Genomic DNA, 24,501 nt, shown 5'->3' on the forward strand with positions numbered 1-24,501 from the left:
AATGCTTCGCTCTGTAAAGCAACTTCACAGCACTATATTAACTCCCCAAGATAGATTTAAAAATTAAAACAGACGAGTCATGATTCATTGGTGAAGTTGGTGAAAATGTTTCATCCTCCCCACGTGACATGCTCTGCAGTGAGTTAAAGGTTGGATGCATAGGATTAAAAATCTTTCAGTGACTTAATCAATGGATGAGAGTGCATAAGTTCACAAATGTCAAGCCCATTGACTGTCCGGGAATCCCATTCATGCATCTGTCTGGGTCTTTTTGTCCCCTCATCTTCCAGCTGTCATGGCGACCAGGCAGTATCCCGAAGATACGGTCCTTCCTGTCTTCCTGCTGCAGTGGCTTTTAGAAGCAGAGATCATCTGGGATTATGCTGCTGTAATCGCTCTTTGGATTGACCACAGTCACACAAGGCAGCTGGAGGACGTCTGTCTTGATCCTCAGTGTAAATCACAACACTGAGTGTTTCTGGGCCACAGAGAGTGCATGATGGCCCCCAGCAGTGCTAAGTGCTGGGATTATTATGATGAACGGCAGGAGAAGTGCTAGAAAAATATATGTCGTTTGTGCGAGCGATCTTGGTCTCTGCATTGTATAACTGTCAGAAATCTGGGTTAGAACAGTGGAGTTTGTTTTTAGGAATCTGTTGCATAACTGTGCAAAGATAGATTTAGTCAGTCTGACAATATAGTAACTCGGGAATATAGAGCACAAAACTGTGATGGAGTCAGGCTATTTTTTCCACCTTGTACATACTGTACAGGGATCAGAGGGTGGCGAGCTCGAATGTTTGAGAAAAGTGGGTATGGAGTCATTTCTGCCCATGTGTGGCAGAAAAAGCCAACAATCAGAATTCATGCCACTCCTGTTCAGGATTCTTACCTCAGCTTTAGTGTTACTCATCCACTGATACATTTAAATACTGCCACCAAAGGGTGTCAGGCTCATTTTACTGTTACTATCAGAGTGGTGGAGCAGAGACAGTCTGTACAAGTCAAATCCCAAAACCACACTAAGATAAGAAAATTGTAGTCAGCAGATTATGAAGTCCTCCAAATAAAATGAAGATATACAGCCTTTGTCCATTTTCTGATCTGACGACCAGAAGGATGACATTATGTGTCTGTAGCTTCGAAAGCTGCAACAAATCACTGTTAAAATAAAAACAATCTTACGCCGTGACAAACTATCAGTGGTCTCCTCTGGTCAAGTGTGATGATGTCTTGCTGAGCCATCCATCCATCCTGACCTCGTCTGTGCACGGACTTATATAATAATAATGACATAAAGATAGATGATGCGTTTCTGCTCCCTCCCACCGTTACAGAAGAGAGCTTCCATGTACAAAAATGTACAAAAGTGAAGCCAAAACATTTGGAGACAGAGTCTGCTCAGTAGCGATCGGGAGGTAAAGCCACATGTTTGAGATCCCACCAATACACCCGTCTAACCCAGTCGAGAGCAGCAATCAGCTGTCAGTCATGGTGTTTCACCTCCTTTATATAACATCAAATGAACAAACTTAACAAAAATGAGCACTTGACTATACATCCGCGTGATAAGAATTACCTAAAGTGACAGAAACCATCTTTGGAAAATTTTAATTTGACCTTTTATTTTACTTTTAGGTCTGGTCTGTGGCCTATCTGCCAACATGCATAGAGATGTTTATGACCTGTACTGCAGCGAGTCACCAGGGGGCGATAAAGAGGTTTTGGGGAGCACTCATATCCATCTTTATATACAGTCAAGGTACTATAATAATGTCACCCAATTTCCTCCTTCGCTCCTGCCACAGTTACCACTCAGCTAAAGCACTTTGTCACTTGAACATAAACTAATGATGCTGTCACTCCTCTTCTGTGGACAGTCTCACATTATACGCTGAGCATTTTGTTTCACTTTTTGTAAAGCAGTGTTCTCCCCAGTGTTAGAAATGCTTTATGTCACAAAGTATTAGAATAATGTGAGACTGGTGCTGTTCCACAGAGAGCTTTTAATCCTTGTGGGATCATTTTCATACAGCCAACAAATTGACACATTTTACTTACTTGCTATGGTTCCTATTTTTGTTAAGATACCCACCAAAGTAAGGGTGGGAGGGAAACTGCTGAAAAACGAGGTGCACACACCCTGTTTCTAAACACTATAGGCCTCGCTCGGTTTTCACGCAATTAAATTCTACAAGAATCATTATTCATGTTTATGTTAGTAGCCCATAGCTCTTCACTGTGCTGCACTGATTTGGTGTGTTTGTAATTTAATGGGGAAGTGATGTTCTTATTTTCTCATTGGGTTGGCCTATTGTTTCGTGTTATGCATTAATTGTTTCTATTTCTGGAATTATGAAAAATATACCTAATGCGTCACGATAACGTAGGTATGAAAAAGAGAAAAATTATTGGTCGGTTTAGTTTAATACGATACTTACCTGTAAAAAGCACAGAATACATACAGAATATACACGCGTTTCTTCTTTTTCAAAACGTAGCCACTGAGTGCATGAATTTAAATCTTTGAGGAGGTGCTGAACCTCTCAGACCTCCACCTGTGGCCGCCCAAGTGAAACGTGACTCGGCTTTCCCTTCACGGTGCGACATGCCGTCGTCACCGCTAGGAGGCGACAAAGCCTCGCCACTGAAAGGTGGGCTACAGCAACTGATGTCCAGCAGACAAGTCAAAGTTAGCGTGTGGGAAGCATAAAAAGCTCAATCTCGACTCAGTTTGAGACACTAGACAGCCGCCCTGTGGTCGAGGAGACACTCACATCAATTGTTGAGATATTGAACGCCTGACAAGCAATAACAAAAGCATGGATCCATCCTGTATCTGACTTGACTTGTAAACATTACATATAAGAACTCCAGAGCCACTTCACTGCACACACGTTGCTCTCGCTCTCTCTCTCTCTCTCGTGTGTATGCGTGTCTGATTTTGTCAATCCCGACATATGGAGGCAGTTGAGCGGGCTGCACACTGTGGCGGCAGTTTTGCGCAGCACGCTGTTGCATAAACAAAAAATATCCAGGCATTAAAATGTATGCGTGACACGGGCTTATCGATTCAGGCAGCATGGTTTTCTGAATGAAAAGTCTCGGATATGCTGAGACTCTGCACGCACGGCCCGACTCTCTCTGCACAGACAGCAGCCCGCATCCATGTGTGACAAACAGATGCTGTGCGTGTATTCCTTATTTCAAGCGCCAAACAACTTTATCAACATAAACGTGAAGAAAAACAAATATTATTTTGTCATTATTAGGAAAAACAGAGATTACAGTTTCTGCGCGCTAGAGGGCGCTTAAAACACAGAAAATGATGCCAGTCTCCTTTTGGGGTACATTTTCCTGTTTTGGATATGCTGTGTATTTGTAGAGCAGTGGTTTTAACTGCTATTTCATATAAAACTGTATGAAATTAGAGAGTATGCCCAGGGTTGATTACAGTTGCTTTAATTCAGTAATCTGATTACATTCAACAGTGCACACATACACACTTAAACCTAGTTGTATTACATCCAGATGCTGGTTAAATCATAACCATATGCTCCTTCCTCAGATTTCTAAGTGGGCTCTGCACATAGTGAACAAAGGTGCACGGAGTCAGAAAGGACCCCCCCCCCCCCCGCTCACCACAACCACCTCACCACACACACACACACACACACGATCCTCACTGCCCTGCAGATTTGTCACAATGTGAGCCCAGAAAACACGGTTTGCTCATGGGGTCACTAATAAACGTGAGCGGCCATGTTTTTACAGTATAATCAACACATGTGATGGATGTCAATTATCCAAACCACGCTGAAAGAGGGTGTAGGTTTGGGGGCCACAGGGGAACAGAGGAGCCGGGTGGGGGGTTGCTCTAATCCGTAGGCCTGCTGTGTGTGAGAAGCTTCATTCATGAAACTCGACAACTGAATTCAGAGCAAACTTAACATTATAGAGCAAAATCTGTTCTCAGTGCAGCCACTCACATGTGCATGATTGTTTATGTGAATACTCAGTGTTTACTGCTCATCTGCTTGGTAAACATGTATGAAAATAGCTAATTTAGGCTATTGGTTTCCAAGCTATAAACTCTGTAATTTAAATGTAGAAAAAGAAGGGGGAACATCAAGTTAAGGTAAACAGCTATGACCACTACACAAAGACCAGACTTCACTGTAATCATGAAAAACACAGCAAACAGACAAAGCTGGGGGTTTAACTGCTGCACAGAAAGCAGCCCTTGGACTTTTTAAACTGATGTTATTTCTCCTGAAAGATCTACAGACTTTGTCTGATTAAATCAAACCTCAAAAATGCCTAGTGGTAAGAAAAGGCTGTGTTTCCTACTGAGTTTGCGACAAGATGACTTTTGTTGGATACACATTTTTTGGCCGACGGTAAAGATTTATACTTGTGGGGTTCAGAGGTGTGGAGGAGTTAGGTTGAGTTAGGACATGAAGGTGAGATCTGTGTGAGAGGTTAAGCACAACACAAAGAGCAAACTCATCAATCTGAGTTCAGTAAACCGAGTTCAGAGAGGATCAGTCACACTGATCAGAAACATCTTTAACATGACATGTTTGCCATGTCTGATCAGGGTCTTATTATCAACTTTCCTCCACTTCAGACAAGCACACTCACAATTCATCCTGTCACACAAAAAAAAAACCCCATCACTCCTTCTTCTTCTTCTGACTTTTAGAGCAATTTGATAGTTTTCCCCAACTTTTTAATCCCCCCACCGGCATAGTGGCCCTCGACGCATGTGGATTGAGTTTCAGAATATGGGGTGATTCACACAGAGAGGATAAGAAGCAGGGAAGGTCACACTCCTTTCATTTCTTCACAGAAGGCAATGAGCAAATCTTAGCGGAGTGGAAAACAAAAGGCCGCCACAGGGGAGACGGATGGCTGCTGCGTCTGTACCGAAAGCTGAGACGGAGCAGGAACCTGCCGACACCTTTGGAGTCACCGGTCGCTCGTCCCGAAGGTGTTAATGTCCATATTCCTCAACACCTCAGTAGAACACATGATCCGTTCTTTGAAATTCATACTGAAGGAGAAGTTGATATGAGCTATTGTGGCTGTTTTATTTGCCCGTAACATTAAAGTATAGTATTGGAAAACAATTTGGCTTGAGGATTGGTCAAGTTTTATGAGCAAACAAGCGCACAAATGAACAGGCTCAACATGGATTTCTAAACCTGTGACCAAGTATATTTTCAGAAATTTAAAAAAAATTGAGATTACACCAAAATAAACTGATTCTGAGAGTGACAGCCTGGAAGTGCATAATAAAATGATATTTGAATACTCAACAACAACAACAAATAACAATAATAACACTGAGGAGACAGCAGGGGCCTGTAATCTAAAGGTTTACACTGATTAACTGGATTAAGTGCATGATGAAAAGCACAAAGCTAATTCCACGTCACACTGTACCGCAGCATGAACGTATAATTACATTCTTACAGCCCTTATTTGACCAGGTGGGTCAGCTAAGAACAAACTCTTATTTACTGCAATGTCCTGGCACAGACTCTTGCAAAGTCAACAGATACGCTGTAGAACAGCGGGTAGCAACAACTTTCCAGTGATCGGATCTAATACGAAACAGAGTGGAAGCGCTCTACCGAGCAATGTGCCGCCCATCTTTCACCACAATCACACTGCATACACAGGTGAAAAATAATCTTAGCTGGCTGCTCAGTGGATTTGCTCAGAAATATTGGGCCATTTCGATCAAATTGTCTGCAAGTCATCTCAGCGAGGAAATCTGGCACCTGGACCAGAGGGAGAGTGGCACGGCAATGAAAATCTCAAATCTAACTTTCCATCTCAAAGCTCCTGCTGTTGAGGAAAATCAAAGCAATGCTATAGATCCAAAAAGAAGACTTATTCAAAATGAAAATAGTCAACTGATTTATTTTGACACATTAAAAAAGGGCATTCCACCAATTTCCATGAAGAATACTAGTCAAGACAGAATGCTATGAGTGAACAGGCTTGCAGGAATGCAACATTTGGACTGCGTCACGCTTGTTTGTACACACATAAAGAAGCAGTTGTGTAAAGAATGAAAAAAAAGAGTGCCAGAAAGAGAGAGAGAGAAGCTCTGCTCACTCTCTCACCTCTGCACACCTGCCCACCACTGAAAAAATGTCAGATGCGGCCCCCTCAAATTCTGATGTCAGAAGTGTGTGTGTGGGGGGGGATTCAGGTGCAATGAGACCATCTGACATGCACTTCTGTTGGAGCTTACCAACACCTTTAGTCAGTGAAAACGGTTTCAGATTTAACTCTGATGATGTCATAAGGGTTATTCAGTGATCTGTTCTATCAGATTAGGCCCAAAAGTTTTGAACAGAAAGCCTGCATTACAAATAGGTGGTGTGGGGTTTGAAAGAAGTGGCCATTTAGCAGGCAGGGACTGTCTGATTAAAGATGCAGTTGAGTTGCATGATGGGAATTACAGGATACAGTGTGTTTGGAGCGTGACCCATACTATAAACTAAAACTCAGGATACTGTGGCCTCAGCTGTTGTCAATCTGACCATCCTTTTTTTCAATCTGTCTCCTGTGAGTCCTACCAACTTTAAAGAAGTGCAATCGCTTGAGTACACCTTTAACGCTGCACATTTGATGCAGGATCACACTTTGATTTTCTGTGTTGTTTACTGCTGCAGACAGGGTGAAACCATTTCAGATTGTCTCTTATCCCGTCTCTGGACTCCCTCCCCCCTTGCTTTCAAACACACATGTACCTGTCCCACTGGTTAACCCCCACCTACCACTACCATCCATCCACCCACACCCACACTCACACTCCACACTTGAATGCACACAGGAATGCAAGGGGAATGACACAATCCACCAAACGCTAAAACCTGGCGGGCCTGGTCCACTCTCTGCTCAACAGCAGCCCTAATGAATGGGCATTCAGACACACAGACAAAGCTGGGGCTAGATGTGTACTATACGGTGGGGTCAAGGGTCACGTAAAGCACTGACAGAAGTAGAAACCAGAGATGAATGCCTGACTCTCTTTTTCAAATACTGAGTCACTCGAACGCAGAGATTCATACAGACCAAAACACACTGTGGGGTAAAAAAAACAAAAAAACAAAAACATACAAGAACATCTAGTCATTTAGTCCACTACACAGAGGCTTCACTTGCGCAGGTCTGTACTTTGTGGGCCACATGAGAGCAGTAAAACAAGAGGAATGAGTCAGAAACACAGAGATAATCAAAGTACATTAATCAATGAACCTAAACACTCCTTGAAGCCCTGGCAGCTTTGTCTGGTTATGGTAGCTTTGGAGATAGAGGGAGAGAGGAAAAAATTGTGTGTGAGAGTAAGAGTTTAAGCTTATGCGGCGCTATAAGCTGCTCTCAGCCCGAGGCACACGAGAAGAAAAGAACATCTCTTCATGATTAAAAGGGCTGAGGACCAGGAAGGGAAACACAGGAGAGGACAAGTTTTGAGCCCTCAAGGGTAAAGGCTCTCTGGAGAAACAGAAGGCAAGAGGAAAGGCTGCCAGAAAGCAAAGCTGGGAAATGTAGGGGGAGTGAGACTCAATTCTCACTCTCGCAGTCTCCAGTTTCTTGCTCATTATTAAAAAGGGGGCAGCGGGATAGATGAGAGGAATGTTTGCAATAAGAGCCACAAAGAAGACAGAAATACATACCCCATTAGACATTGTACTTGCACATTTCTGCTATGACCATAGACATTTCAGGCAGGCTATCATCAGACCAAAGACAGAAAACAAGAGAACCAAGAACAATTTATTTACTTCACATGTGCAAGCACTAAAATAAAATTCAATAAAAAGGTTCAAACACATCCAGAAACATCAGTTTGTTTTAGTAAAGGATGACCTGCTTTGAATTTGGGAGAGAACAACATGCTATTGAACCAGGTGGATTTTCTTTCTTTGCAGTTAAGACAGGACTTTCTCATATGTCCAGATGATGACATCCACTTATTCAGTTTTCATGCGCCACTTGAAAAGAGAATGACTGTGATGGGACAGAATATCTACATAGGCCATCAGGCATGGCAATAAGCTAAAAAATGAGTCCTTGATGGTAAACACTGATTTTTATCTTTATTATGAATACTGAATACAGATTAGCCTACATACAGGACAGTAATCAAAACATACTTTATCTATTCATTATTTCAAAGTTTGTTATATTGAGATCTTCAATATGAAGACCACATTTCCCATGATCCTTGAAAGAACCTCTCACTCTTGCATGACAATACCAGTGTTTTTGATTAAAGCGCAACATAAATTTATGCTAGAAAAGAGAACTTTTATGTTATCACATTAAGACCACTCATTGTGCCACCTTATTTTTGGTGTGCATTACCAGACTTGAATACACTGTATGTTAGCCTAATTATCACATTTAAATGGATATTGAATGTGAGCAAGTTACACTTTAAACCTTGTGAAATCCAAGAAAATAATGACATATGATAGAAAAAAAAATAAAAACATTTCTTTTTTTGTTTTCATGAAAGTGCACTATGGCACGGAGATAAGACCATTTAGAAAAGTTATACTGTGCATTTTGTATTCAACATAGTTGTTTTGTGTATGATTCTGTAGCACTGAAAGCTTAATTTTCCTGATTCACTGCAGATACCTGGGGAAAATTATACACAACCTAAATGTCAAAAAGGCTGGTATTATCCTTCAAGAGGTGTCAAATCTTTGAGCCATACTTTGACATTTTGAACTCCAGTCTGTAATTCCTCATCAACAAGCACTTGTAACATCATGCGGGGGATACTCTGCTAATCAAACAGGAGCTCAGCGGTATTATTACCATTCCACCCTGAAACCAATGGATACTACTGGCTAACGTGTACTGGTATTTTTTTCCTTGCTAAATGTCTACAAACCATTTTTATAGCCTTGGGGCAGAAGCAGAAATGCTTTGCAGGCTCCATGGCTAGCATCTGATAAAAACATTTATATGGCTGCTGCACTGAAAAAGAGATGAAGGCTGCTCAGCTAATGAAAAGGCAACTCAACAGAATTACTAACCTGACATCAAGGACCACTCATGGCTACAAGCTAGCCTGTTAGCTTTTCATAGTAATTGTCAAGATTCTTAAAACTGTTTTTGTGCAGCTTTGTGGGAAAAGCAGAAACAGTTTGTCCACAACACAACCAGCATCTCATTAAAGAACATAATACACAAAATTAAAATGTCACAGGAGGGGGGAGGGGGGGGTTGCTCTGTCAGTCAAACAGCAGCCAGAAATTCCAAGCAGGAATTGTTAGCATTCCACCCTGACACCCAAGGATACTACTGGCTACAAGCTAGCCTGTTAGTTGGTAGCTGTAAATTGCTAACCTTATTTATAATAGTATTTCCATGCTGGAGGTTAACAATCTATTTTGTCTAGCTTTGGGGCAAAAACATTTTACTGACCACACAACCAACATTTGATTACGGAAAATAAGACAATGAACTTAAAATGTGGGGGACCTGCTAGTTGCTGCTAATCATACCTGGTAGCTGTGTACTGTTTTTCATGCTTAATATTAAGAAACTATTTTGTGTAGCTTTGGGGCCTAAGCAGAAGTATTTAGCTTACTGCACAAACAGCATGTAGTAAAGTGAAGTGATAACTTACAACATGATGGGGGAGTGGGAGGTTACTCTACTAATCAAAATGCAGCTCAACAGTGTTGTTAGCATTTCACCAATGAATACAGCTGGATGCAAGCCTATTAGCTTAGCTGGTGGCTGTACATCCTTTTCGACACTAAATGTTATGAATATCAAGAAACCATTTTTGTGGAGATTTCATGTCAAAGCCATAAACAATCTGGTGACTACACAACCAGCATCTAATGAAGAAAAAAAAAAATACACTCAGTTTCAAAATGTCAAAGTAAGACTTTAAGGTACGTTTAAAAGAGACAAGAATCACCTATGAGAGATTTCTGCTTTATAATATTGGCATTTAAGCCCACAAAGATGACTGAATGGCACAGAATTCTGAGAGTCTATATCAAGACAACCAAATTTAAGACCAGATAGCTTCCTTGCGAAATTTCTACAAAGAAAACCAATTCTACAGTGTTCTCTGGTCTCTGAATCTCCTTGGTCCTCATTCTGTCTGACAATAACAAAAGCGAGCTGCCAGCAGAAACACAGGCAGTAGAAATAACCAACCACACTCCAAGAGAAACACATGGAGTTACTGAAGATTACAATTCACTCTGAAAGGACAAAAGTGCTGATATGTCTCTGTGCCTCTCTACTCCTCATATGCGGAGCTGGTGATGGGAGAGCCAGACTGTGGAAGATGAGAGAAGTCTGATTAGGTCGAGTACAGCTCTCTCCAAAGTCTGCATCATCACACCTGAGTAAAGGAGGAGGTAATGGTGAAACCAAATGGAAAAGAAATCAACACCTAAAATGTTCAGTCTTGATGTGAAAGGTGTCTGTAGTAATCCAGATGGATTTAATGCAAGACACACAGAGTAAAAGCAGGTATCATTCATAATTACACAACAATATGAAAACTGAAGTCCTTGGATTGGCACTGGCATTTATTTTTGTCTCCTTTGGTGAAGTGACTTCTTATCGTGACCACAAACCAGTAGACCTCCAGTTTTTAAAATGGCATGATACTACAGAAACTTTGTAAACTCTGATGACTCTCTCCTGTTATCATTTACTGGGTCCTGACCTCAGGTGGATATAAAAACACACCACAAACTGTAAAAATGAGTCAGTCTGCACAACGTCAACTTGGTCTACTGGTCACTGTAGGTGACAAGATGTTGCTTGACTCTGGACAAGTTTCTCATCCTGATGGGAAAGTCACCTTTTGATGTTTGTTTTTCAAATTTTCTTCGGGTCATCAATAAATTCTTCCATTCTCCAATCCAACCTCAGTTGGTGTCTGTGTCTAAAGTGGGTCACAGGAGAGGATCCAGAGTGCTCTCACAGGCTGCACCTGTGTGCTGGCGTTTGCGTCCAAGCAGGGGGGTCAGGTGAGCTAGAAGGTCACAGCGGCAGGGCTCTTGTTCCGAAAGGTCATTGTCTGGATGCTGGAAAGGATTTTCCTCTGATGCCCGGCCAAAGTCACTCCCATGTGCAGCAGATCTCTGAAACATGGATGCAAAAAAAAAAAAAAAAGAAAAGAAAAGAAAAATCACTAATTAGACAGGAAGAAAATGAAAGATAAAGATTTGATGGTAGATAAGAAAACTGGAAGTATGAACTGACTGCGTGGTGATCTGGGCCAGCTGGTCCACTGAGTTGAAGCCGGCCTGCAGGAAACTGTCTTCGTAGCGCTCCATCTTGATGGCCCTCAGCCATTCCCCAACTGAAGCGCACGACGAAAGGGCTAAAGGCGCACGCTGGTCCAGCAGGGGGTAGGACGGCCTGGGGGACAGAGCAGAGAAACAAAGGAATAACTTCCACATACTGTCATCAAAACAACAGTGAGGCGCTTACATATAACCTGCAGCAACATTCCAGCCGACAAGATGAGGTATAATCTGAGGCTGAGTGACTGACAGGGACAAACAATGGGATTTGTCAGGGGTGGAGTGTCCTCTCCTGTATGTGACCAGCTGACGGGCAGAATGTGGAGGAAGGGAAATGGGAACAGCAAGAGGCTGACAGGTCACAGCAGGACATTAAGTTGGTACATAAGACTGGGCAGTGGGGGGCTAATGTTGGTCCTGTGACAGTTAGAACTTTAAATGGACAGAAAGAAAGGACAGATTTTCTTCCTTTTTTCTCTTTATTCTCCAGCTGTATATTAATTGGCACTGTGAGCGGGTTTTCTGTCAATCACTCAAACACATCTGGACTCTCACCCTGCTCCTTCTTGAGCCAATATTTTCAGTGATGCAGGGTTGCGGATCAACTTGTCCAGAGCGCTGACAAGGTCTGCAAAGCGAGGGCGTGCTGAGCGGTCCCTCTGCCAGCAGTCCAGCATCAGCTGGTGCAGGTGGGTCGGGCAGTCGGGGGGTGGAGGCAGCCGGTAGTCCTGCTCTATGGCATTGATTACCTGACAGGAAGAAAAACTATTATTCAAATCAAAGCTTCAAGGGTAAAAACAGGAACAAAAACTAACAACACAGAGGAGTTTCCGAACTTAAATTTCCCTGTACGATTATAATGAGGCTACTACTCAAACACGACTCAAGCAAGACTAACTTTTTTCTTCAACTTACATCCTGGTTGCTCATGTCCCAGTATGGTCTCTCTCCAAAAGACATGACCTCCCACATGACAATGCCATAGCTCCACACATCTGAGGCTGAAGTAAACTTTCTGAAAGCTATCGCCTCTGGTGCTGTCCAGCGGATTGGGATCTTGCCTCCCTGTACAGACAAGAAAACGGTGAACTCTGCAGAATTTCACGTAAACGCGGTCACACAAGGTCTGACTTTGAAGTGAAAGGGTGTCTGGACATTTCTGTGTAACTGCTAATACAAAACTGATTTCTAGGTTTGGTGAATTAATATTATAAATATGATTTCATACAAGAATGTAATAATACCATCTGAGAGGCAGATGTACTGTAGCTGAACAGAGTGAAAGTGTTTCTAAAGCATGATTTGCAGATGGCTGTCATCTCACCAGAGAGCTGGTGTAGGTCGGGTCAGAGGAGTTCTCCTGCAGAAAGCGTGACAAGCCGAAGTCAGACACCTTGCACACCAGGTTGCTGTTGATCAGGATGTTGCGGGCAGCCAGGTCTCGATGGACGTAGCTCATCTCTGCCAGGTACTTCATGCCGGAGGCGATGCCGCGCAGCATACCCACCAGCTGGATGGGGGTGAACTGGCTGTCATTCAGCTATGGAGGAGAGAAACAGTTCAGTTGGATAATGAGAGAAGTGTCAGTGTGTTTCAGTGTGCGAGTGTGTTCTCTGTCTCACACCGACCCGCAGAAAAGAGTCCAGAGCTCCGTTCTCCATAAACTCTGTGAGGATCATGACTGGACAGCTGGCCGTGATGATTCCCTCCAGGTGGATGATGTTGGGGTGCTGGAACTGGCCCATGATGGATGCTTCAGACAGGAAGTCCCGTCTCTGCTTCTCAGTGTAGCCTCCCTTTAGTGTTTTAATAGCTACGTAGTTTTCTTTTTTCCCTGGGATCTTCAGCCGTCCTCGACACACCTCCCCAAACTCTCCTGTGACACACAGTCCAATAAACACACATTAGGGCTGTTTTACTTAACAGGTGCTTACCACATAGGGGAGTCACAATTGTGTTTAGCAAACCAAAAGTTTGCTTGCAGCTAGCAGTGCCCTTTGGTTTTAATAAGGGCTGGTAATACTGCAAACTTACTTATCAATTAATTGCTTCATTTACATGGCAATATTGAATTTTGTCTGATAAAAAAAGAATACAGACAATGATTTTAAATGTCACAGAATCAATTTAACTTAGTAAATTAAACGTTTTAATATTTTGAAATTGAAAGAAGACTATAAAAAAAGATTCAGCGAGTGAGTCAACAGAGTAAGTTGACATTTTACATGTTTATGAATAATGGGAAAAGCAAGGGCTTACCAGCACCGATAACCTCCTCAATCTTGACAAAGGAAACATCTATTTCCTTGGCAAATTCTCGCACTGCCTCATTAGGGTCCTCATAGGTGAAGGGGTCGATGTAAACCTTGACCCCTGAAGGAGAAAGACAAACAGAGTCGTGGGAAAGGAAAAGAAGAAATGCTAGAGACCTATGAGCAGCAATGAGTCCGCTCACATTAAAAATAATTTTCTAGATGTGAATGAGTCATAAATCAAAGCTGAGGCTTATCGTGTGTGTCCTTGATCCGTTACCTTGGCCAACAAGGTACTGGTTGTTTTTGTCGCTGAGTTCTGGATCCTTCACTCGGCTGTGTCTGCTGCTGGCACAAAGAAAAGATATCAGGATAAATAAAATGAGATTATGATGGCAGAGTGGTTATCTGAAGAATGGATGTTAGACTGTATTCTTTGGCAAGAATTCCTAATGCTTTATTAGTCTAATGTGCTACAAATCAATGGTCTTACAATATGACTGTTCGGATGCAGTAACATTACAATAACTGAAATACAAACTCTAAAAGCCGCAAATTGCACACTGTATGACTAGGATGCTAGGAAGCATCGAGAAATCTAATGATTTATTGATCCCCTTGGGGAATACGCTTCACTCTGCTATCTTGACCAACCCGCTGCACTAATAGATCAGAGATCAGTTCAGCTACACACCACTGCCCTCTGGCCAGCAGAGATACAGTGCCTAGAAAGATTAGGTTAGGTTTTTGACCCAAAAACTCAATGAGAACAGCGGTTCTGTTGTTCTTAACAACCGTCAGAATTCTCAGACGTACATCATGCGACCGCTTGCGGTACGGGTGAATACCTGAGCCAGCTTCTCTGGTTGTGCTCTTTGACACAAGCGGTTCCATTATGATTCTGCTGGCGCAAACTCATCCCTGCAAGACTGTAACAACCCTGTAGCTACTGGATCCCTGCCCTCCTCCATTCCTCTCCCTCTCCCACCTCATAAGCCTAAAATAGCAATAATGCACCACCCTCGGTTAGTGGCAGATCTGGGCCTCAGCCACTGGTTTCAGAGTGTGTTTGAGTGTGTGTATGTGTGTGTGTGTGTGTGTGTGTCACAAGGTCACAGCTATTGTTCTTCTGTCCTGTGGAATGGAAACAGGGTTGGGACGCCTGCATCCTGTCTCTCCCTGCCCTCTACCTCTATCGTCATCTCACTCAATCTCTCTCACTCTCTCTCTCACACACGCATGCACACACACATACACCTTTTCTCCTTCTGATGGCACCAAACACTATTTACTCAAACAATGAAGCCTAAGGAAAACGTTCTAATGAGCAGGATAACTTTTAGCTGTGTAAGCAGAAGACATCATGAGCATTGCTTTGTGTCTGAACTGCCTCACGCAGAACAAAAACGGTGTGGGTAACAGAGTGCAAATCCACTGCTGATAAGATATGATTTGTATAAACAGAAGAACAAAGTAGTGCAAATCTGTAAAATTGGGGTCACTGTTGTTATTGGTTTTCGATTTCCCCCTTTTTCACATTTCCTGCTATTCTGTCAGCTCCTTTTCCTTCCAAATTTATAATTTTTTTCTGCCTCTTTTCCTTTCTCCTGTTCTCACCGTATGCAGTAGGCGGCTACAAAGACGAATGTGACAAGCAGCAGCATCCCAGCAGCGATAAGGATGCCAGGTACCAAGAACTGGGAGGCAGAGTCTTGTCCTGAGAGAGGAGACAAACAAAAGAGACGGAGAAGAAAGAAAAGGAGATAGAGAGAGAGAGAGAGAGAGAGTTAGAGTAATGTAATGGCAGAAATCATGACAAGGACTTTTACATTGGTAGAGTAGAAGAGGAAGAGAAGGAAAAAAAGAACATGACAGGAATTTATTATATTAAAGGCTTAATACAAGGACATTAACTCCATACAAGGACACAGGCAATAAATTCAGAACGAGAATCTGTGCAGCAGCAAAGAATGTAAAAAACCTTGTGGAAATGAAAAAAAATGTGTGAAAGAGGAAAAAACCAGTGGTGTGTGGGAAACTCTCTCCTCAAAAACACACTGGGCCTTTTCTTACCATCAGGCAGCGTGCGGAAGACTGCTACAGGACTGAAGCTGCCATAACCGGCCGCGGTGCGCGCTCGGACCTGAACCTCATACTGAGTGGCTCTGCGGAGGTCCGTCAGCACGGCCTGGTTTCTGTTACTCTCTGTGTAGTGGCACTGATCCTCGCTACGCCGCTCCTACCGTATGAAAACAAGAGTTAGCTGGACTGGAAGTCAGCGTGAAACAGGAACATGTGAGGAAATGACAGATGGCTGCGGAAAATCTACAAGATCTACATTCAAATATCCTGCACTTTTTACTGCATATATAATTACAGTACATTAAAACATAGTTGCACAGTCCTCATCAGAAGCATGTTAACTAGTTGTTCTGTTTCCCATCAAGATTACATTAATTTTTTATGTGTTTATGTTTTTTAAATTAAGCACTTGATGATTTATTATGATGATTGTTATTGCTGTTGGTAGTAGATTTTTTGAGGCTTCTTTCGTTCACACAAAAACATCTTGTGTTTCAGATGTGTGCTGCTGCTTCCGAGTCGGGTTTTCCTGTGTGTTTTGTTCAAAGCAAAAACACAAACTTACTAGAAATGTTGAGCACGCCACACATGTAAAACCGAAACAAATTCTTACTCTTAGAAATGAGATGGCTGCATCTTAAAAAACATGCTGTGATATATAATTCAGCGTTAAACATATGAAGCTTAATTGTTCGACTGGACGGCCTACCAACGTGGGTTTGACTTCACTTGATCTGCATGTTTTTGAACCGTGTGAGGAAATGCATCTTAACCACTAAGCCACTACCCCTGCTTACATTTCTTCTACTGTAAATTCTCCAGTTCTCTTGAATCATATTCACACATGAATCATGAAACCTGAACAGTATGTGACCTGTACAGACAGTTGTTGTCAACAAGCTCTCACCTTCTCACAGCAGCGTATCTGGTACAGCTGGATGGCAGAGTGACGCTGGGGTGGGACTGACCAGTGCAGAGTCAGACTGCTTTCTGTGGAGTCACTCTTCCGAATCACAGACACCAGCGATGGCACTGTGCAGATGGCATAAGAATTATAAATACCACAGGATATTCTGACTATTTATACCTGTCTACCTCTTCCTCGCCGCCTCTTACCGTCGTGGCTCGTGGTGATGTTGATACTTTCACTGGCAGGTTCCTTGCCGCTGAGCTGGGACACCCCGTTGAGTGTCTGGACTGTGAAAGCGTATGTGGTGTGAGGAAGCAGGCCCCACACCTCCAACCTGCGACCCAGCAGGCCATGCTGCGCGGGCCGGTAGCTGACGCTGTCTCCGCAGGAGAGGCACGGCCCCTTGGGTGACCTGCACACAGAGCATCTAACAGAGTATGTCAGGTCTGTTCTGCCGCCATTATCCAGAGGCTCATTCCACTCCAGGCTGAGTGCGTTGTCGTTCATCTGGGTGACGATGCTGCGTGGGGCCGAGGGAGGTCCTACAGAGACAAAAAAAATGTCAAAGATATACTGATTGATTATCATCCTGCTTCAAGCTCCTGTGATGTTAAACCACCTCTTAAAAGGAATAGTTGAACATTTTGGGAAATACATTAATTCAATGAGATTTCAGTAGTTACAATGAGCAGCTTGTCCCTGTCCAAAGGTCCCAACCTGTGTTGTTTTTTTGTTTTAATTTCATTACAGATGACCTCCTGGAGTCTCTTCTGGCTAAGTGAGAACCTTACAGGGATGACAAGACTATCCAAAGTCCATAGCCTGACAAAGTAACCCCAGAAAATGAAAATTTTTACTCTTCATTTCACATGTTGTTTGCAGCTTTAGACAGAGCCATTTCCAGTCTTTATGCTAAGCCAAGCTAAGCTAACTGCCTGCAGCTTCATATTCACCATACAGACATGATGATAGAGGTGCTGGTCTTCTCATCAAAAAGACAGCAACTACACACGTCTACCAAAATGCCATACTATTCCTTTAAATGTTTAACAGCAGTATTAGTGTCAGGCCCATGTGTTGCTAAGGTCTAAAATTGTAGGACTGCTTCAGCAGAGTCATTATAGGAACATTACATTTTTTTCCATTTTTTATTGTGACTGAATATCTTTAGAAAGCATCTGTAGTCATTCACAAATACATTATCCGGTCAAAAATATCATCACATTTTAATGTGTTGGTATCTCTTAGCTCTGACACACTCATAGAACATGGAATTTCTCTATCAAGTCAAATTATAGTCTCTGCTGTGTTATTTTACAGCTGCTTTACCTTTCCATGACCCACGCATACCATTTGTTTAGACTGTTCCATATATGCAGCAAACGTTTTATTCCCTCTGCACATGTAGTCACGAAGCAGAACAACGCTTCTGCATCACAGCGGGAGCATATGTGTTGCAGAATTTAAGTGGTGCAGCTACATTTGTCTAAAACTGGATGATAATGATCACAGTCTGAAAATTGTAAGAAGATAGCTGTTGCCGCAAGCCAAGCATAACTAAACAGCAATAGCACTCAACCACTGTGAATGAGTTTCTGTTCCTGCCAAGGAGACAGAGCTTTGTCAGTGAGCCTGCAGCTAACTTAAGTGCTAATAGTGTTCTCATTGGAAACCAAAGCAGGGCATCACATCATAGGCAATCTGAGTGAGACTGAATTCTGAATTCAACATTAAGAAATGGGGACTTCTATAGAGGATACAATCATAGTCCACTTTTAACAATCAAAATCCACGATTAAAATCAACAAGGATGTGACGGTAATGTAAAACGCTTATTTTCAAGAAGGGCTGCATGATTTACAAATGCGGCTGGTTTGCCATTCCCCAAATAAATTGAAAATATAAGTGATGCGCACAGTTGTACGGGCAATCCAGTACAATAACAGAATATATAATAGGACTGGGCTAATTGAGTGATGAATAATTAAGATAAAGCTTTTGTAATTAAAGTTATCAGTAGTTGGTGGATGTAAATTCTAGTTGGTACTGATATCACACCTGCAAAGAACAGGAACTGTCAACAGCCCAATGCTGTTTCACATTGTTTCACATCTTCTTTATGGCCTTTCTAAAAGGGTGCACCTAATTAAAAAGTCCCTCCCATTCACACAACCAACATGTGGCTGAACTGAAATTCCTGAGTCCGTATTGGAGATGTCACTTGAGGCCATCAATGCCTACTTCACTTTGAGAGCCCTACACCTCCCCGCCCCCAACAACCCGTCACAAAAGACATGCATCTCAATGCCCAGCAGTGAGACAATGGATACAAAGGCAGATTAGAGGAGTTTGGCTAAATGACACCAGAGGGAAAATGGAAACAGCACCAGAGAGGGGAAAAACGAAGTGAAGAAGTGCAGGAGAAGGTACAGAGTGAAAACAAATGAGTGGATACTTGTGTTGCTTAGCACCTCTTACAAGTGGACTCGTGCATGTGTAATGTTTTCTGCATACTTACGAGTGCATGGGGTGTGAGGAGGGTCGGATTCTGCACGTAGGTATCCGGAATGACACGTGCACACTGACGCCCCCTTAATGTTGGCGTGGCTGAATTCTGGACAGCCTGTGCACTGTCCCTCTGTGCCAGACTTGAACTGACCCACAGGACAGGCTGAGGAGGACGGGAGGGGAAAACAAATGAAGCAAATTAGCATGAGCTTTGATTCTAGACATGACCTGTTGCTGCTAAAAAACACTGCACAAAATATTCACACCCACCGTGTGCCAGACAGACCTGGGTCAAATTTGCAAATGCATTTTTGTTTTGTTTTCTTTTTGTCAGGGTACTTCAGCGCCAGATGGTTGCAGATTGACAGACAGAACCATGTAATCAGGGCTATAAACTGAAGACAATCACAGTAATGAATCTGATAGTAATTGTTAATTTAGGGAGCAAAACTGTCTGTCATTCACACGCTGCTTATCACTGAATATACCTGACATAACAAGAGCAAATGTGTGGGACCTCTTATAAACAACTGCCTCTGCTTACTGATCCAAATATTGTTCCAAATACCGTGGCACTCAGGCTATAAAGAAACTGGTTAGAAACAAGAAACTGATTACCGGTAGTTGACTGACAAGAAAATAAACCAACAACAACGTCGCCTGTCGTTTAAGTAAAAATGCCAAATGTTCTCTGCTTCCAGCTTCAAAAATGTGAGGATTTACTGCTTTTCTGTTTCATATCTGTGCAAATGTTTTACTGAAATGTTATAGACTAAATCATATGTTAACTGATAAGGATAACAAGGTCAGTTGTAGTCCTTGTCCTCAATGCACAACAGATTCAACACACTGATACATGTAAGGCCGCACACAACCTTGCCACAACCTGCAGCGCATACAATATTTGGCAGTTGAAATTCAGCTGTTGAGTGAGAGGAATAAAACAATAAACTTTCACACCAAGTGGAGCATTGTTACAGTCAAAAGTGACTTGTTTCTGCAGGGTCAACACACTCTGGCCGATCCTTTCCGGCGGATTATTCGCCAGAGGGAATTTCCCACGTGTGAAAAATGTGTCGCTGAGTGCTGCTGCCTATCTGAGCTGAATAAAATATACAGTATAGTTTATAAATTAAACGCTAGTGGCTGTCAGGAGACAGGATTGCGACACGAACGTGGGTGCTTTTGCGCTCTTATTTCCCACAAGATAACACAAATGACACTTTCTGATTAAAGGAAGGAGGGAATCAATATTGTTAATAATAATAATTTTGACCTAACTTCAGTGGCATTTGGGAATACTCAGACTGATCATCTTGTTCTCTCTTGTATTATATAACCTTTGTAAAGCTTACTGGCACTTGGGGAATAGCCTGCTAGGGCTTTTCTTTAAAGATGTGGTTTAAATATTCCAATAATGCTCATCTATAACACTAAATCAACTTGATGAGATTCCCAAGTTAGACGTTAAAGGGTTGCGTTTGACCCAGAAAATATGTGTGTTGCCTGTGAGAGATAAAACAGCTAAATTAATGCATCAGATGTCAAATTCATTTTCTGCATTTTCTGATGCAAATTAACAGTTCAATCTTGCTATAATGGCAATTTCACTTTGTGATGTGTGAGTGTTTTCCCTCCCCTCACAGCTCACTTCTGTGACAGAACCATGGAAATGTCAACTTCACCTCACCAGAAGCAAAATGTCACACATGATTTTTTTGTTATGAAAGATCATTATACCTCCCACCAAGTTCAAACTGAGTCCTGCCTCCAAACACAGACGGATGCAACCACACGTTGTCTTGAGAAAGTGTAACGTTTCTAGTGTTACTCTGTTTTGGTGCTCAGCATTTATCCATGCTGGTGTGATGCAGTGTGTGTATGTAAGTGTGAGAGTGTGTGTGTGTGTGTGTGTATGTGAGCGTGAGTGTGTGGTGGGAGTTCATGCACGAGGCTTGTTAATTGGACTCATTAGACAGAGCTGCTGCTCAGCTCCTGAGAGAATCCTCCCGCTTCTTCCTTCTTCTTTTTTTTTTTTGGTCTGCTTTGCTTTGATGTTCTCAAAGTGATATGATCTTTACCTCGAGCGCCCCCACCCCCCCACTCGCTCCCTCCACCTCTCCAGTCCTCCTGTGCTCCTTCAGTGTTAGCTGAACCACGGGCTGTCGCAGCAGTAAGCTTTTGACCCTGCTCTTCCTCTCTGAGATAAGTGCTGCTCCACCTGACCTCTCTCTGTCCCCTCCGTTTCACCGCTGTTCCCCTGCCTCATTAACTTCCTCTGCTTCTCACTTCCTCACCAACCCTCTGACCCTCAGTGCGAACACCGCCTCGCCTTTCCATTGTTTTCTTGTTTGGTCTGCCTGCTCTGCTGCCTATGTGGGTGTAGTCCAGTATATATACATACTTGTATATGTGGTGTCGCGTTGCCTCTTTCTTACCTGTGCACCTTGCTTGTCCGTCAGTGGGCTCGAATCCCGGCAGGCAGGCGCAGGAGGTCGTCGGCTGGCCCACCCACTGGCCGTCTTCCCCGCAGAACAGTTTAGGTGGTCGGGGTCGGGGCCCCTGCTGGGCGGCGTGCTCCACACACACACCCTGCGCCTCTTGCACCAGAGTATGGGGAACAGTCTCGGGGAAAGAGGAGAGCGCACTGACCAGGGGAGGGCACTTCTTGAAGAACACCCTGACAGATAGCAGGGCCATGCAGGCACCCTGAGCCTGAAAAGCCAAGTAGAAGCCTTTCTTAGAGAGAGGGCCGAGTCTTAAGGTCTTCACGTTTAATTTTCGTTCTCCATCCTTCCGCAGGAGAAAGTCTGCAGCCACTGTGTCCACCTACAGGAAGACAGGACAGGAAGAAAGAGAAAAGTTCTTATGTAAGGGCAAGATTCCAACAAACATGATTCACTCTCAAAAAGGATCCGACTGGTGGTTTTAGTCTATTAACTACACATTACATATGTTTTACATTATTGAAGATTTTCCAAAGCATACCACTGCGTCTTTAGATTGATTTACAACCTTCCTGGCAGCCATTGTGTCCCATTTGTTACAGTACGCTTTGAACCTCATCTCACAGGGACTTGAAACATGCTTTGGAGAAAGGTAATTCATCACAGTAAACATTTCACCACTTTTATTTTTCTGTCAATGTTACATTATTAAGTGGTAATGAAGTCGAGGAGCGGGCACTGTTTCTGAAACCTCTCTGTCGGCGGTGTGTTCAAGGATGCTACAACATCTGATATCTGTTTGACAATGAGAAAATGCTGTGCTCATAAGTTATGTATCTGGAAAAAGAAACCCAGGAGTTAAACAATAAACAAATGCACAGGTTGTGAAACAGGCTGAACGCACCGCCAAGGAGTTTTTATAACAGTTCCACATTCCATGAGACAGTATCGTAACTTAGTCCTAAAATAAAAAATAAAATAATAAATACATAACGAAACCTGTTTGTCTCTGCAATCTGATTTCATAACTGTAAAGAAATGGACAGAGATTAGCTGCATAGTAGAAATCAATCTAAAAACTTAAAAACTTTGATAGTCTTGGAGATGAGACAAGAGCGGGACTTTTAAATGATTTGGAAATTATAGGCTGCTTTTCTTCTTTTCTGAATGCATCATTTTAGTGATTTAATACTGCACTTAGATAAAACTGGGAGATTCACAAGAGATGGATTTGTTTCTCTAAAGAAATGTCAAATTTAACGCAGCAGAGCCCAGAATATTCGTTCTTTTATGAGTATGGGTAAAAACTACTACACTTCAGTAACTTTTTCTCCTTACCTTAACTCCACACCCTCAGTTTGCAACACAGCCTTTGTGTTAAAAATGTTTAGTTTCAAGATCAGTCTAAGATAACTTACATGACATCATCAGTGTTATCTTGGTTTGAACTAACTCATTAGAGTTGCAAAGATCAATTGGCTAATCAATCCATCAGTCGACAGAACTCATCTGCACCTACAGTGTTTTTATTGGTTTGATTTTCAAGCAAAAATGTCCAACCTTTCCTGATTCCAGCTTCTCCTGTGTGATCATTTGGTGTTTTGCTTCACATATGGAGAGCCAGTTTAATATCAACAAGAAGGTTAGAGACATCACTATGGTCCAGGAGAAATTGTGAATGGCATTTTTTTCCCCACTATTTTTAAACATTTAATAGACTAAGCTTTCAATCGATTAATGGAGAAAATAAGGTTAGTAGCAGACCTGTAATTATTATGTTCTCAATGTTCCTCCAGAGCAAAATATGCCATCTCACAGTGGTTTTCACAAGCTGGGTGACATTAACAGTGGCAAGCAAAGTGCACTTCAGAAGTAAAACAGACGGAGGGCCCATTCAATGCAGATATTCAATATCTTTAAAATACTATTTTAAAAATAACCACCAAGCCAGAAAAAGTCCTTTAATGCCAATATTTCTTTCATTATTTTAGGTGTGGATGTACCTTGATGTACGGGTTCTCCATCCAGGGTGGGTAAGTGGACGTGGCCTCATTGGAGTCAGCCTGGTAGTAGAAGAGGTTAAAGGTCTCCTTACAGCTGCGGTGGTGGGTGTTCCTGGATGAACACTCCAGCATGGCAAAGCGCAGCTCCACGTAAACCTGCGACGCTCCTTGTCGCTGGATGAAGCCGCTGCGCAGCCAGTGGCTGGATGAGCTGTTATTCTGACAGATCTCATAGGTCCTCACGCTGTTGCTCTCCTCATCCAAACCACTTACTTCCTCCCACTGAGAGCAAAGAGGAGAACAAAGGGTTGTCAGCTTCAAAGTTAAAATGACATCTGACCCAGAAAACTGAACAATTTTGTGAGCCTTTGGTAAAAGTAATTCTTCTGTAAAGACTTTGACTGGGGTCGTCGCATTACAAGTCCTATTGATCATAATAATATTGCCCCTCTGCTGTAGTGCACCTGTCAGCCCGTGGGAAAGATGTTGCCTGCAGTGGATTTTGATCCAGCCCAAATTTGAATCTGCGTTGTTCAGTCACTCCACCTGCTGAGCTGCAGCTCAGCCAGTGGGAATACAAGTCTCACTTGTCAAACAGAGCACAATATGGCACACAGCATCCAAGTCTGACACAGCTCTCACCCTTAAAACACGTTTCAGACTAAAACACAAGAGCACAGAGGGGATATCACCAGTATGTATGAAGTGAAACCCCTCCACAGAAATCTACATTTGTTGGGGAGCCAAATGCAACAGAAAAATGCTTTAATGTTTGACTTCAGAGTCAACAGCAAACATGTTCACCATCACTATGCTCCCAAGAGCTGGAGACAAGCAAGAAATTAACATACTCGGGGCAGACTTTAGCAGATTTGCTGAACTTGAGGCTCAGAAATTCAGTTATGTAAATATGTAAATCTTTAAAAATCCATTTGCAGATGATGTGTTGAGTGAGGCAGAATACTGGTTGGAATGAATTAC

General features: G+C 42.6%; 1 protein-coding gene across 3 annotated transcripts in view; it reads right to left on the reverse strand.

The window, feature by feature from the left end:
* Positions 1-8,098: 8,098 nt before the first annotated feature.
* ephb4a (eph receptor B4a) overlaps positions 8,099-24,501 on the reverse strand; it is a 35,473-nt gene continuing 19,070 nt past the window's right edge. For all 3 annotated transcript variants that reach the window (XM_046410279.1, XM_046410278.1, XM_046410277.1), the window contains 15 exons: positions 23,521-23,802; positions 21,509-21,899; positions 19,081-19,233; positions 16,769-17,104; positions 16,560-16,684; positions 15,644-15,809; positions 15,188-15,287; positions 13,851-13,915; positions 13,578-13,691; positions 12,947-13,194; positions 12,643-12,858; positions 12,234-12,383; positions 11,874-12,067; positions 11,275-11,433; positions 8,099-11,153 (listed from right to left, as the gene is read on the reverse strand). In XM_046410279.1, the coding sequence (XP_046266235.1) occupies positions 11,045-11,153; positions 11,275-11,433; positions 11,874-12,067; positions 12,234-12,383; positions 12,643-12,858; positions 12,947-13,194; positions 13,578-13,691; positions 13,851-13,915; positions 15,188-15,287; positions 15,644-15,809; positions 16,560-16,684; positions 16,769-17,104; positions 19,081-19,233; positions 21,509-21,899; positions 23,521-23,802 (2,808 nt within the window). In that variant the 3' untranslated portion in view covers positions 8,099-11,044. The remainder of the gene's footprint in view (positions 11,154-11,274; positions 11,434-11,873; positions 12,068-12,233; positions 12,384-12,642; positions 12,859-12,946; positions 13,195-13,577; positions 13,692-13,850; positions 13,916-15,187; positions 15,288-15,643; positions 15,810-16,559; positions 16,685-16,768; positions 17,105-19,080; positions 19,234-21,508; positions 21,900-23,520; positions 23,803-24,501) is intronic.

This window comes from Scatophagus argus, chromosome 14 (genome assembly GCF_020382885.2).
Source record: "Scatophagus argus isolate fScaArg1 chromosome 14, fScaArg1.pri, whole genome shotgun sequence".
In the NCBI taxonomy this organism is placed as follows: Eukaryota; Metazoa; Chordata; class Actinopteri; family Scatophagidae; genus Scatophagus; species Scatophagus argus.